General features: G+C 45.2%; 1 protein-coding gene across 2 annotated transcripts in view; it reads right to left on the minus strand.

Annotated features, from left to right (window-relative positions):
- Positions 1-8286: 8286 nt before the first annotated feature.
- OPHN1 (oligophrenin 1) overlaps positions 8287-15708 on the minus strand; it is a 128109-nt gene continuing 120687 nt past the window's right edge. For both annotated transcript variants that reach the window (XM_054040035.1, XM_054040034.1), the window contains 4 exons: positions 13377-13542; positions 11821-11871; positions 10816-10866; positions 8287-10282 (listed from right to left, as the gene is read on the minus strand). In XM_054040035.1, coding sequence (XP_053896010.1) covers positions 10824-10866; positions 11821-11871; positions 13377-13542 — 260 coding nt within the window. In that variant the 3' untranslated portion in view covers positions 8287-10282; positions 10816-10823. The remainder of the gene's footprint in view (positions 10283-10815; positions 10867-11820; positions 11872-13376; positions 13543-15708) is intronic.

Consider the following 15708-nt stretch of genomic DNA (forward strand, 5'->3'; position numbering starts at 1 on the left):
CTCATTAAACTGGGTGACTGGGTGACAAAATGGGAGATGAAATTCAGTGTTGATAAATGCAAAGTAATGCACACTGGAAAACATAATCCCAACTATACATACAAAATCATGGGGTCTAAATTAGCTATTACCCCGCTCAAGAAAGAGATTTTGGAGTCGTGGATAGTTCTCTGAAAACATCTGCTCAATGTGCAGCAGCAGTTAAAAAAAGCCAACAGAACATTAGGAACCATTAGGAAAGGGATAATAAGACAGAAAATATCATAATGCCACTACATAATCCGTGATATGCCCACATCTTGAATACTGTGTGCAGTTCTGGTCACCCTATCTCAAAAAAAGATATATTAGAATTGGAAAAGGGACAGAGAATGGCAACAAAAAATGATTAGGGATATAGAACAGCTTACATATGAGGAGATATTTTACAAGATTTGGATTGTTCCATTTAGAACAGAGGGATAAAGGGGGATATGATGGAGGTCTATACAATCATGAATGATGTGGAGAAAATGAATAAGGACATGTTATTTACAGCTTCACATAACACAAGAACTAGGTATCACCCAATGAAATTGATAGGTGGCAGGTTAAAAACAAACATAAGGAAGTATTTCTTTACACAACGCACTATCAACCTGTAGAACTCATTGCCCGGGGATGCTGTGAAGGCCAAAAGTATAACAGAGTTCAAAAAAGGATTAGATAAGTTCATGGAGGATAGATCTATCAATGGCTACTAGCCAAGATGGTCAGAGATACAACCCCATGCTCTGGGTGTCCCTATACCACTGACTGCTAGAAGCTGGGAGTGGATGCCAGGGATGGATCATTTGATAAATTGCCCTGTTCTGTTCATTCTCTCTGAAGCATCTGGCATTAGCCAAGGTTAGAAGACAGGGCTAGATGGACCATTGATGTCTGACCCAGCATGGCCATTCTGATATGTTCTTATGTTGGTGGATTCTTGTGCCAGTCTTAAACACTGTTGCAGCACATACGTAAACCCCATTTTTAATTATTTATACAGTTATCTTTTTAAATGTCCCTTTGCCCACTCCTGGCTCACTCACTGGATATGCCTCTCTGAGGCCTAGTCACGTGTGAAGCACCAACTTTAAACATTTATCTTTTTAATGAGTTATCTGTGTGTAAATACATAAATAAAATCTCCTTTGTAGTCTGCAAAGCACTTTGCCTACTCGGACACCCAAAAAACAGCTGAACACATTTACCTCAAACTTTTACAAAACAAATACATTCGCCATTGTTTGAGATCCCAGCACTATTGCTAATTATGTACAATGCTGTAGGTGCTACATGGTATGGCTCAGTAGGGAGGCTAGAGGAAAGAAAAAAGTAGGTTTCCTTCCCTGAAACATTTGTGGTCTCAGGGCATAAATGGAAAAATCCCAGCCCAAAAAGAGATTTTTTCAGAACATTATGAACAAGGGAAAATAGAAGGTTAGAATGAAAGCCTTCCTGCATCTTAATCAAAGGCTTTTCTACTTTGGAACCAATAATGCATGTGGCTCATAAAAAGATTATTTTCAACTTTTTCCACAGATACAAGGGGCTCATAAAAAGTGAAAATGTAAGAACGCTAATGACTGTGAGGCAGGTCTCAGGCTAGTGAAAGTAAAGCAGCTGATTTGTGTCATTTTACATGCTCCCTCTGCTTGCTGGGAAGTTATGTCTGTCTCTGTGTGTACGTGTGTATGTCTGCATGTTGGTGATAATGCCACAGAGCCTAGCTGCATTACATCCCCACGTAAACCTAACAGGGTGTGGCTTTGTTTTTCCTGGGGTATTTTTTGTTGTTTGTTTTTTTGTTCAAGAACTTTCATTAGTTCAGAATTCAAACTATTTCTGCTTTACAGACTTCCAGCTGAATCACAAGACAAAATTCACTGCCAAACTCAAATGTGCATCCATGGCAGCTGTGGTTACAAATGGCTCATTTTGTAAAACAAAGATGGTAAAATAGAACGTGATGAGAAACTCAGAGAAATATATCAAGAGCCATTTTAGCTTCTCATCTCACCAGGGAAATTTCATCTGGATAAGTGGCAAAATCTGCTCTCTCACTCCTGTGCTCTAGGTCAGGCCTGACCACCAGCATTCTCCTGCTGCCTATACGTTTTTGCCAAAGCACCTTTCTCCTGACCTGCAACATCCCCTTTAAATTCCAGTCCCTAAGTTCCCAGCTGCAATTCCATCTAATCCTGACTGCAGTACCCTTGCTCTTGCAGCCCTGGTGACCAGTTTACTCCATCCCCAAACAAACTATTGCCTATAAACCTTCATCTTGAGCTTCAATACTCCCTGTTATTACAGTTCAAAATAGTTCCACCAATGCATTTCAATGATGCCCGGCAGCACCCACTGCTCATTTAGCCCTAGGCTACTCCATAGCAAATAATGCTAATCTCGACCAGACTGGTAGCATGCTCATTGTTTATTTGACTGAGACTGCTTAGGACCTAACCAAGGATTTGAACCCTGCCTTCAAAGGGAAGGTTTAGTGCATTGACTAACTGTCTGCTCCATATACACCTTCAGTTATAATCAATGACTCAGCAGGGCTGGGAGTAGTTTTCTACAATAGTCCCCATAGGGTGCCATTTGCAGCATTCGTTTGTGGCAGGGTACAGTGCACTACTGCATCACGTTACTAAGCCAGGCTGTCTCAACTGGAAAGCAGAAAACCATTTCATTTGAAATGTGTCACGAGCAAAGCAAAGGAAACATTGAACATAACGTGCTGACAGCTGAATACAAGAATTCAGGGAGAACATATACTATTTGTACGTGCCTACAGGCCATTGCCACATGCAGGAGTTCAGTTGGGAAAAGACCGATGCTTCAGTGCAGACTCGGTAGCTGCACAATCATTTTCCTCTTGTAATAACTCTCTGAGAGGCTGTCACGAGGAGCACCACAGTAAATCCTACTACTGGCGGAAAAGGCCCAGGCAGACAGCTTTGAATCATATTTGCGGTCTTGAATGCTGCAGGCTCTTTAAAGGGACCATAGAATTCTGTGGCCATAGGAAAATAGTTGGTGGTTTGTTATAATAGGGTACAGGAAATATAAAATAGCCAGACGCAGACATGCCAATTGATGCATGAAAAAGAAGCACAGACATATAGTCTGGGGTGGAAAAAGGCTCAAACAAGGCATATGTCTTGAACCATCCTTTAGTCCAGGGGTCGGCAATGTTTGGCACGCGGCTTGCCAGGGTAAGCACCCTAGCGGGCCAGGCCAGTTTATTTACCTGCTGACGCATCAAGTTCGTCCAATCGCGGCCCCCACTGGCCGCGGTTCGCCATCCTGGGCAAATGGGGGTGGCAGGAAGCTGTGGCCAGCACATCCCTCGCCCGCGCTGCTTCCCACCGCCCCCATTGGCCCGGGAGGGCGAACCGCGGCCAGTGGGGGCCACGATCGGCCGAACCTGCCGCGTCAGCAGGTAAATAAACTGGCCCGGCCTGCTAGGGTACTTACTCTGGCGAGCCGCATGCCAAACGTTGCCGATCCCTGCTTTAGTCAGTATAAGACCAGCCCATTTGACAGCGCATGCCTTTGGGCTGGACAGGGCCGGCTCTGGCTTTTTTGCCGCCTCAGGCAAAAAAGCCTCCCGCCGCCCCCGGCCTCCCGGCGGGGAGCGTAGCAGGGGAGGGCGCCGAGCCTGGCCGTGGCCCCACCCTCGCCGGCCGGCCGGAGCACCGGGAGGAGGGCAGCAAGCCCGGACGTGGGCCCGCTCTCCCCGACCGGCCGGAGCACCAGGGGAAGGCGGCGAGCCCGCCGCGGCTCCGCTCTCCCCGGCAGCCGGAGTGCCGGGGAGAGGGCGGTGAGCCCAGCCAGGGCCCCACTCTCCCTGACGGGCCGGAGTGCCGGGGGAGGGTGGCGAGCCCGCCGCGGCTCCGCTCTCCCCGGCGGCCGGAATGCCGGGGAGAGAGCGGAGAGCCCGGCTGCGGCCCCGCTCTCCCCAGCCGGACGGAGTGCCGGGGGAGGGCGGAGAGCCCGGCCGCGGCCCCGCTCTCCCTGACCGGCCAGAGTGCCGCCCCCCTCCAGGTGCCGCCCCAAGCACATGCTTGGTAGGGTGGTACCTGGAGCCAGCCCTGGGGCTGGAAAATCATGGGTTCAAGTTGTGCACCAGGCCTAGTAGTTATCCTGTGCCTGGTGGCATTTGATTGCTTCTGAGTCAAAGATGCCACTTTCAGCTGAGACATTGAACTGAGGTCACATCTGCCTCCAGTCACTGGTTAGGTGGAAGATCCAAGGGAACATTTCAGAAGAATGTTGTGGATAACTGATATCCCAGCCAACAATCCCTACCACAATAAGCAGGTTATAATGTCCCAGGCTGCATGTGAGCTAATGCAGGATGGAGAATAGCTACTATCACCCCAACCACATCTTCACTTGCTGCACTCAACTGTTGTGTAATGTTCCTGCATGCTGTTAAAAAAGACACTGTGTTCTGCCCTAGAAATGGCTGCACTTCAGTAGTGGCTGTATGTATAGCTACACAAAACTTATGAACCATTTGGGGCTCTGTCAAGCTGTCAGGCACAATGGAAATGCCAGATACTATTACAGGAACTAGAGGCAATGATTTAGAAAGACTGCAAGGAGCTCTGACCAAGCTAATTCTCTGCAGCTGCATGGGGCACTAAGTCTCATGAAACATGTTTTGGCGAAGCCTTCCCCAGGATGCCGTTTGAAGTTTCCCTGCCGCCATCTCATCGTGCCCTTTCTGTACACACAGATGAAAGAGGCAGATGGAAATTATTTACAGGTTTCCCTAGATAAAAATCAGAGAACTGATTGAACACCCGGGGGCTGTCAGAGACCTGAGCCCCTCCTTTCACACTGGCCTCATATGTTTGCTTCCTAATAAGGATGATTAAGAAAGAACATGAATTCGCAAGCCTGAGACAAGTTTGGCCAGAATCTGACCCTGCTGTCTAACCAGAGGGCATGAGTAAAACTTGCCAATAGGATAGACAGGGCTGGCTGAGCCTTGTTTGTGTCTTGAAGGAGGTCTGCCAGCATGGGAAGGATTCAGATTCAGTGGAGCACACTGTGAAATGAGTGCACACACCAAGGCGAGCAGCAAAGGACACCTCCCCAGCAGCAACCCCTTGGAGCATGGGCTGAACCTTTCAAAGGAACGACTGCTCCATGCAGCTCCTTGCCAATCACCCGGGGGACTTGTTTTATTAGCTATTTCTACCTCCGTTCTTACCTTCCCAGCACTGAGCCTTCCCAAGTCATCGATAGTGCAGACTCCATACACTGTTGGGTAAAAGCCTTCACAATCAATGCCCTGTGGGTTTGGGAGACTTTACAGAACCTTAAAGCCAAATGACATTAACAGCAGAGTCAGAAGGCAGAAACAGTTCTAGGCGTTAGTATTCATGCTAGCTGTAGGATCGAACAACTCTTGCTGCTCTGTGCATTCTTTCATAAAAGTCCCTCTTCCAGAGACATGCTTCGCCCACTGTCACCTGAGCTTCCTCATTTTAGTAGCTGTTGCGCCCCATCCCTTATTCTCACAACCATTAGGATGGTCTCCTGGCCTTTCAGGCTGCCCTCTGCTTTTTCTGCTCCTCAGTCATGGCTCTACAGCCGGTGTCGGGCCTCTCTTTGAATGTGGAGAGGTGCTTTGTCTTCAGGAGGGGCCATTCTAGCAAAATAAACCAAAATTCCCGGAACTGGAAAAAAAATGTTTGTAATAGTGCAAAATTAGCATCAATCCAAACAGGACAACAGATATGAGAGAAAAGAATTGAACAACAGTTGCAGGCCAGAGGGAAAAAGGAGCAAGAATCAGTGGTCTGAGGTTAAACAAGGCAAACTTAGTTTAAATACTAGACAACATAAAGGCTGTCACTCAGTAATACTCCTTCACAAGAGGGTGTGGCTTCACCAGCCCATAGGTACTTGCCTTGAGTGTGCTGGACGCTGGCATTAAGAACCCCAATGCACGCATGTACTCGCTAACAACTGCACAGACCCAGCTAGACAAATGAGCTTATTGTAAAAATTAACAGCGATGGAAGATTTAAGTATTAAAAGGTGAAATCCAGTGAAATCCCACAGCTGTGACCAAGAGCAAAATTAGGCTCCAGATATGTATTCAATTGTCATCCAACAAAGGAAATAGTTCTGTTTTCCCTTATTACTAGAGCCACAACTAAAAATTAAAATACTATAAAAACCCAGTGTCCAGAAGTCTTCTTTCTTCTTAGTGTAACAGTGTTGGATCTTATTTAATTTTATTTAATCATTATGTTGGCAAGTACTGGCTGTGGGTCAAATGGCGATGATGATAGAGGTTTTATAGCTCTATATATTTTCAGCTATTGGCCCATTATCACACAACTTTTAAATGCATCCCATGACTCCTGTGGCACTTCCTGCAAATGATGCACCCTTGTTGGTCACCCCCACTCTTAGCCTTTGCACCAAAAAGGAGAGAGGTTTGGAGATGGGTATTTGGCTGTGGCCCATTTTCTCAGTCTTCCATCTTCCTCATACAAGTCAGCTTCTTAGAATCTGCCCACAACTTCCCTGCCTGAGGCATGTGAAGCAATGGTTTCTGGCAATTCTGAGTGAATAAATAAAGGAGAAACATGCTATAAGTCAGCCCAATGTGGAGCAGTGGGTGGAAACTAGCTCCTCACTGCAATTGGCTAATTCTAATGCTCTAGTGGTTTTCCTTAGCAAGATGAAGCATCACTTAGTGTATCCCCTTGCAGGGCTCAATGGGGCAAATGATGTCTGAAGGACACCATGGTTGACTGCAGCTGCCCACTGTAACCAAAGAAAAAGGCAAACCGCGCACAGCATAAGAAAAAGGCTGCAAGCAGAGAGCAGCGTGCGGCTCCCAGTTAAAAGCAGGATCCAAAGTTCATACACAAGCAGATCTGCGGTTTTTGGTTCAGGACCATCTCTAGTTATAAACTTTCCCAGATGAAATGAAAAGCCCTTTGCTAAGGAAAACCCACCCCTTGCAGTGGATGTTCCACCGGGTGCTAGCTATGGGAGGGGAGCAGTTTCATACACACACAAACATCACCCTTGTGTCTTTGCTCCTCTGTTTCCGGGAGCTGTTTGAACCTAATGCCCCCTTACCAGTTCACAGCTATTAAAGGGCCTATGGTAGAGCAGAAATGCATATTTCTGTTTTAGCTTTCGCTGCATGGCACTGGAATTTGGTCATCTTACAAAATTAACAGTCAATGTTGATCTTGGCTGGGTTCTAGGTGAGTGCTAACACCACTCCTCTCCCCTCTCACACACTGTGGTGACCTGTACACCTCCCCCTCCCCCCGGCTTGGTCTGCATGTGAAATGGGAGCACAGAATTCACTAGTGGCGTCTGCCACATTCAGTTAAAGGTCAAACCATTCGGTTGTTTTCATCCAGTTGTATTATACCCACCCTAGGAGGAAGAGGAATTATTTATAGCTTGATTTAGGAATTATGTCCAATGAAATTAAGGAAAGAATTCATAGGAAATAACAGGGAAAAATCAAACCAAACCCTTCTGAAATGTAGAACGTTTTCCTATTGGACTTGGGAAAAATCAGCATTTGGGACTTCTCTACTAGACTGGACACTGCATTAGTAAAGGGACAAATAGGAACCAACACGGTAGGAAGATGGACTAGATGGGGCTTGTTAGGTCTGCTCCATTTCCACTTTCTGTGATCCACGTCAGAATGTGCAGAGACATTAGGTGTCTGATGGGGACTGGCTCACATACCATCTGGAGGGCTAACAATGTTTAAATACATTTCATGTAATTAAAAAAAGGGAGAGCACCGACACTTTGAAGGACATGTGTCCTGGGTTTTTACTTCATGGAAACTTGAACATCACAACTAATCTAACCTTTTTTACAATACAAAATAGATCAGATGGTTGATGTCACATGGCACCTTAAAATTCAGAACAACAGTGCTGAATCCCCAGCTTTCTTCCAGTTGCTTTGCTCATGGTCACAGACATGAGGAAATGTCCCTCAAACCCTCATCTACAGGACCTTACATATTAAAGCCATGTCACACTCATCCCAGCATCAACTGTGCTTATGGAGAAAAAGAGCACAGGACAGAGAGAAGTGCGGTTCATTCACTGCTACCCACCATTGTTTAGCATTAAATAGAAATTTGAAAAACAAACCTCTTCTGCTGGGTCGTGTTCTTTTTCCCATTAACAAATAGCAATTCGTCCCCCCAAACCATACCACAGATATCTTCTACCAGACAATGAATCTGGCTCTGTTTCTTTATTTCCTTCTGCATACAGAAGATTTATCAGTACAGTTGCAGTGCTGGGAAGAATGATTAATAGTACATTTTCAGAAGGGCCTCAGATTCTGGGTGGCTCTGGTTTTGAGTGATTAATATTTAGATACTTGGGGGCTGGGTTTTAATGCTGCTGAGCATTTGCAGCTCTGTTTGATTCCAGGAATTTTGGCCCCCGATGTCTCAAAACTGGGCACCCAAAATTAGAGGGCATGTTTGGAAATATTGTCTGATCTCTCTCTCTCACACACACACACACACACACACTCTCTCTCTCTCTCTTTTGAGAGTTGTGGCCAAAATGGTGGCTAAATTCTTGGTGGCAGAATGGTGATTTTGTGTCCTCCATCCTTGGAGAGAGAGTCCGGGTCAAATTCAGACCTGGATTAAAAAGGTGCAGGTCCACTGATACCAGATGAAATTGGTCCATAGACTCTGGAGAAGATTCCCCACAAGATTAGTGTAATTCTGATACAGGTGAAAGCACTGTACCACTAGCTCTCAGTTTCCATTATGCACACTTGCAGCTGGGCCATCTTATCTTTGTGCATTTTTACAACTGTACCTAAAGATACTGTTACTTTTTTTAACGTTGATAGTTATTTTCTTCTAATCACAAAAGTGTGTCATGGAGGAACTGGATTGGCTGATCACACACTCTGAAAGCCCAGAGACACTGATGTGCATGATGTAATATCAATGTTTACATCACTTTTTTAAAAGCCACCTTTATCTGCCACTGCTACAAGCACACCTCCGGGATTGCCAGCTGTGAGCACAGGACTGCAATCTAAGGGAACAGGCATACCATTCACACAGCACTGTCATTTCCCACAAAAAACAGAAGTACATTCATTAATAAAGCAGGATTTCACATTAGCTGCACATAGGCGACGAAGACAGCTCTGAAAGCATCAGCGAATTGCACGCTCTGCAGTGGTCCTTTGGCAAGTCAGTATTTGTGCACTAGGCCCAGCTGGAATACACGGCGTGGAGGTTTGCTTTGGTGTCACACCCACTAACTTTACAGAAGGGTGTTTGTAATAACATGTAACCTCTTCTTCCAAGCAATGGGAAATCAGGGAGCAGCTCCACAAAGGCACCTGACTAACAGAACACTGGCTCCTGGGAATGGCTTGGGGACATTTGCAGCACGCAAGGAAGATCAGAAATGGGCAAGGTGCTGCCTTAGGTCTGTGGGGGAAGGTAGGAAGACTGAACATTGCACAGCTATATGTATGCTGGGCTGAACACTGGCCTGCAGTGGAACCAGGACATGGACCCATATGGTTAACAGAGTTTTCTTGTAATGCACACTGATGCCTTAACCACTGAAACAACACAATATGGTTTACTTAGCACTCAAAACAGTTTTTTTTAAAACAACATGTCAATGGCAAGATGTTTCCAACAGCAAAAGGGTCTGATTCGGATGTCAGCTCGTCACACCTAGGTACCCAAGCTCTGGGTATTGGTCACTTGCATTTTGACTGCACATCCATCCAAGCTCAATGTCTTTCCAGAGTGGAATTTCCAAAGGGTTGGAGAGCAAATTGCTTTCAGTGCTCTCTCCTATTCCTTCCCTGGACTGCCCTCCGCTCAGTTCTGTAGATTAGGTCTGCTCTCACCACTCTGTGACACTCACGGTTTATCACTCTCCTTAGATATGACAAGCGTCCTTTACATGCTGCCCAAGGCAGAAGCTAGGGGAGCTGTGGCAAAATGGCCCAAAACAAACATTTAATTTAACAGGGACAAAGCCTGGGTCTTCCTCCTATTTCATCCCCTTCTCTTTTAACTGCACAAACTATTCACAATGGTATGCTCCACAGTCAGTGTCCAACAGGATAGCTGCACTCCAGGATCACATCACACAGATTGAAACAGTCTGGGGAGCAGGGGGGTCCATTTCAGAAGCAGGGAAAATCTCCTGGAGCCAGCCAGGGTTAAGTGGATAAAAGCCTGAAAGAAGAAAACAATCAGGTGAACAGTGTGAGACAGTTAGTGGTGGCAAACACACATTGATCTTTTAACCCTTAGAAACATGCCTGAACCAAGCACGCCCTATTTCTGGGGTTGTTTGCACCTGGCCATGAACTTTGTGGGTGGCCCCTCACAATAAGGACTCCAACACGCACTTATCTACCTTAAAGCCCAGTAGGACAAAGTAGTAGTGACCATAGCCAGGGTTCACCGAGAACAGGCAGCAGCTTCTGCAGCAGCTGCCAGTGGAATCCATACCATGGAATAACATGGATTACATGGCAACCACAGAACACTGGTCTACCTTGCCCTGCTACACTGCAACAGGAGAGAGAAAATGGGCCACTTCTGACGACCTCTCCTCCCAGTCTTCTGCTGGAGAAGGCGAGAGGAGGCCAAAATCAGTCTCTCCTTACAAATTCCCAGCTACCTCCAGTGGCCTCCCTTTCACCCTGTCAGCTGAAGCCAGGTTAAAATTATGCAGCTGGTTGCTTTCTGTGACAGACACGTACCTTTAGCCTCAGCTCTCATCACTCGGGAGTCTGCCTTGCGGTGATGAGGAGCTATGAGTGAGGGGATAGGGGAAGGGAGAGAAAGAAAATCAATTTAATAAACAAGTCTAAAATCAGGGCCATGAATCTAAAAGGAGGAATGGGATGGCAGGCAAGGTTAATGTATATTGCTCAGTACTCTAGGCAAGGAAATTGTAAGCGTAGCTAAGAGAGACCCGCTCCCCACCCCCCATCTGTCACTCTCTCAAAGATCTACACACAGCCATGATTGTGCTTTTGGTACATGCCAAAAAAACAAACAGTGGTGCTGGTGATCTATGAGAATGGGGAGATGAAGCCTGCATGTACAGGTACTGCTCAGAACTAAATTTACAGCAGCAAGAAAGAGTGAACTGCATCTAATTCAAAACACTGTCACCCGATCCTGCCCGGAGGATCTGACGCTGACTTCAAAGCCATCATATTCATTAACAGTGGAGTTCCAACTGAAAACCGATTATGTGTAGTGTCAGTTTAATGTCTAATCTTGTATAAGAAGTTTATACTCTGCACTTCCAAGAGGACAGATTCAAGGAAGCAATCAGTCTCATCTTTTTGATGATCCTAAGCTTTTCAGGTACTGGGTATTGTGAAATACAACACAACATCCAATACACTGGCTTAGAGCTGAACTCACATCAACACAGTGATCCAAAGAAATATTTATTACCTAGCAGATGTGAGCTCAAGGTACAAAATTCAGATCCAGATGTAGATTGTTATTCAGATCTAGCCTGTGAAGGCCCCAAAGTCTGGTTTGCTTAGATGCAGTGTTCTGTCTGGAAACCATCTGTGTTACCCAGGATTACTGAAGTCTAGGAAAGAACCAGATGGGGGCCTCCTGCCTGCGCTGCCCACTTGTGATTAGAGGGGTGTGTGTGTGTGTGTGTGTGTGTGTGTGTGTGTGTGTGTGTGTGTGTGCGTGTGTGTGTGTGTAAAGGCACTCTAGTTCCTGGCATCTCTTACCTGCTTGTCCTCCGGGAAGCTGTCTCGAAAAACTTTGTTCTGGAGGCCACTCTGCAAACAAAACCAGCAAGGTTCTTTAAGTTCTCCCGTGATAAGGCAGTTATTTGATGAGAAACTATTTGTGTCAAAGAGCAATTATTTGGTGAGGGGAGGGAGGCAGGCTGCCACTGGAAAACACTGAGGATGGTCAACAATAGTCTCCTACCAATATCCTTCTCTGGTCTGATCAAAGATGTTACTCCTGCTTTCACACCTCTTGTTTTGCTCTTGCCTGACACAGCTCTGACCGCTTGCTGCTAGAGATGATGTCTTACTGCCTGCAGCCTGGCGGCCTAAACACCTCCGTACTGGCTTGAGAACCTTTAACCCCTATATCCTTAATTTTATGACCTATGACCTCCATCGGACTTACCACAGACCTGACTTCAAATCGTAATTGTAACAAAAAGGAATCACAGCAAACGATTAACAGTAACAGGCCAACCTTAGTCCATCCTTCCTCAGGCATGGGGCCCACTGAAACCAATAGGAGTCTGACCTGAGCAAGGAGTGCAAATTGCAGGATTTGGATCAACTACATAATACTGCTTGACTGAAAGTTATTCACCAAATCAAGCAGGGCTATACCAGAGACACTATATGTCGGGAGCACCATGCACAGGGAACTCAGACTCTGCTCCTCTCCAAAGGACACTGCATTCCTCATGCTGTGCCGTGACAATTGGGTATCGCACCTCTTGTTCCACGGAGGGCATGACACTTCATTGGCTTTTGGGTACTTAAATGGATTAATGTGGTCACAAAGGATGTTTCATCACAGCAAGTCACCTGCAATGGGGTATGTGAGGGCTTGGCGGAGGGAAGGGGTAGAAATCTTAACCCTATGACTTTGTGATCTATAGGAGAGTGGGAAGAAATGTCAGCATAGAGGTCCACGATAAAGTATCAGGCACCCAGTGTCAGTGTCAGACCCAGACAAGATGGCAGAGAAATGAAAAATGTAAGCTCGGTTATGGTATTACAGCGCTAGCAGCACAGAGTGAATTCTTTGCTGATAACACTTAGAAGCCCTTCTTCAAGCCAAACGCCCATTGAAGTCAGTGGTGAAATCTTTAGTCATTCTTTACATAAGAACACTCCCATTGACTCCATTGGGAGTGGTATCCAGCTATGACTTAAGTGAAATTGGAGCGCAGAGTTCAGTTTAATTAGTGGTCAGCTTCTCCCTCATTTTGCTTAGAACAAATCCAAGCAGCCTCAACTCTTTCTTGGAAAGTTTGTTCTTTTGTGTGGCTTGTTCATCAGGAAGTGATTAGAAGTTTCTCACACCATTGTTACTGGACACAACAAAGGGTCCTGAGGAGGAAATGGAGTCCCCATGACTATCCTACAAAAGGCTCATGGTTTCATTAGACTAGTGCCATTGTATGGCTTTTATCACCTCGCCTTTTCCTTCTGCACATTTTGCACATCCCTTGCCTGCTAGGAATTGCCTCCTGTTGGGCTTTTAAGTCAGGGCACACAGCCCTGATGGGGATTGGGGATTTCCTACTTACACAGATGAAGGCATTTCCTCTGCTCCTCCTGCTATCGGCTCAGGCTTCTGCTCCAGCTTCTGGGACGCAGGAGCTCTGCATGGAGGGTCTGGAGGTCTCACTGGGGGCCGTGTTATCACTGGCTTATCTCCAGGGGATCGGGCTTTAGTGAAGGTGTCGTATTCACCTGAAAGGTTGAAGATAACAAACACTGTTAACAATGCTTTGGAGGGAGACCAAAAGATTGTGAAGAGGCAGAGGTTTCAGGCTGGTTGGAGAGAGGGGCAGCATGGGAATCTAACCGCACAAACAGAGGCAGACTTTAGTGTTTCGTGGCAAACTCATCCTGTTCAATGTCTCTGCGGCTATTGTTGCATTATTTGAGATAAAAAACTAAACCACAAGCTTTTCCAATGGAAAACATGTTCAGTGCTTCTCTACAGAATCAGGGAGAGATTGATTAAATTCTAATGCTGAGTCATAGCTGAGATTACTGCAGTTCCCTCTTAGGACCTTCCCGAGCCTCTGCTTCACCAAACTTCACACTAGGCCTTTATTCCAGGAAGCTGGACTATATTTACCCTGCCCCATGCATCTTCCTTCCCCTTCCCTGGCTTCCTATCCATTCCCTTCACCAGCTTCCTATCCCTCCGACCCTGAGTTCCTTGGCCTGGTTTCCTATCCATCTCAGAATCCAACCGAACATTGCAATCATACTTCTCCATGGCCCCGCTCCATCCAAACTCTCTGACCTGTTATCGACCTAGGCCCTGCTCAGTCACTGCACTCCACCTACTTTGGCATCCTGCAACCTTTACCTTGTCTTGCCACCACTGGCAGAAGGTTGTGGGGAAAGATGCTCTTTCATTTGTGCTACTCAATCTCTCCAAATCCTTTCTCCCTTCTTCCTCTGAGACACTAAATCATTCTTTCTCTTCCCATCTCACCTTCCAAACCCTACCCAACTTCTTTAGGAAGCATTTTGACTGATTCATAGATAATGAAACCAGAAGAAACATTGTGATCATCTAGTCTGACCTCCTGCATAACCCAGGCCATTGATTAATTCCTGTTAGAATTGACTGTATCTATATCTCTTTTAAATCAAAACTGGATTTTTTTCTAAACGTTTCCAGTGATGGAGAATGCACCACAAACCTTGGTAAGATATTACAATGGTTAATTACCCTCATCGTTAAAAATTGGTGACTTATTTCTAATCTGAATTTGTCTAGCTTCAACTTCCAGCCACTCAATCTTGTTATACCTTTGTACGGTAGACCGAGGAGCCCTCTTTTATCCAATTTCTGTTCTCCATGTAGGTACTTATAGATTGTGATCATGTTACCCCACAACCTTCTCTTTGATAAGCTAAGTAGATTGTGCTCCCTGAGTCTCTCATCATAAGGGGTATTTTCCAATCCTTTAATCATTCTTGTGAATTTCTTTGAACCCTCTCCAATTTTTCAACACCTTTCTTGAATTATGGACACCAAAACTGGACACAGTATTTCAGTATTGATTGCATCAGTACCAAATACAGATGTCATATAAACCCCCTCCTCCTACTTGAGATTCACTGTTTATACATGCCAAAATCGCATTAGCCTATTTTGTCAATGTGTGTACTTCGGACACACTATAGAGATGCAATGTGTTACATTATAACAACATCATAACTTCAAATGCTAAATAGCAGTTAATGTTCACCCACTTCCATCTGTAAAAAACATCCTATTATACCAAAAGCAGATTTCTGTCTAATACTCATAGGTCAGATTTATAGGAGATCAGTAATATTATTCAAATTAACTTTATGGTTGTGCTACCAAGCCAAACCTTGTTATTCTTTTTTTTTTTTAATTATACCCAGGAGTCAATGTTAAGTGTGCAGCCTACTGTTTCCTTTCTAAATGCGAGACTGTGAAGGCTATTAGGTTATGAAAGCATCTAGCAAGCAGTGAAATGAACACAAAACAATCATCTTTCTTTTTTATAAACAACCTAAGTCTGTGTCATTAGACTGATCTGTACATCTTGGCAAAGTACCACACCTTCTTTTACCTATTTTAAATGGAAAATGCCAAGTTAAATTTGGTCCCAAATTGATTCTTTTAAATTACCAAAAGAAAACAAGTTTTTTTTTTAATCACATTTGTGCTGAATAGAAATGCTTCTTTGATTTTTTAAAATTCCAGTGGAAACAGATGAAATAAACCTTTCCCTGCCAGTGTGTGCAATCCAGACATTGCAGCATCAAGAACCTAAAAGGGAAACTGACTATAAGCAAAAATGAAAGTGACTTCATTGATTTTCTTTGTCTGCACTGAGAGAAATACAAAATGCAAGCGCA

The sequence above is a fragment of the Malaclemys terrapin genome, chromosome 9, assembly GCF_027887155.1.
Source record: "Malaclemys terrapin pileata isolate rMalTer1 chromosome 9, rMalTer1.hap1, whole genome shotgun sequence".
NCBI lineage: Eukaryota > Metazoa > Chordata > Testudines > Emydidae > Malaclemys > Malaclemys terrapin.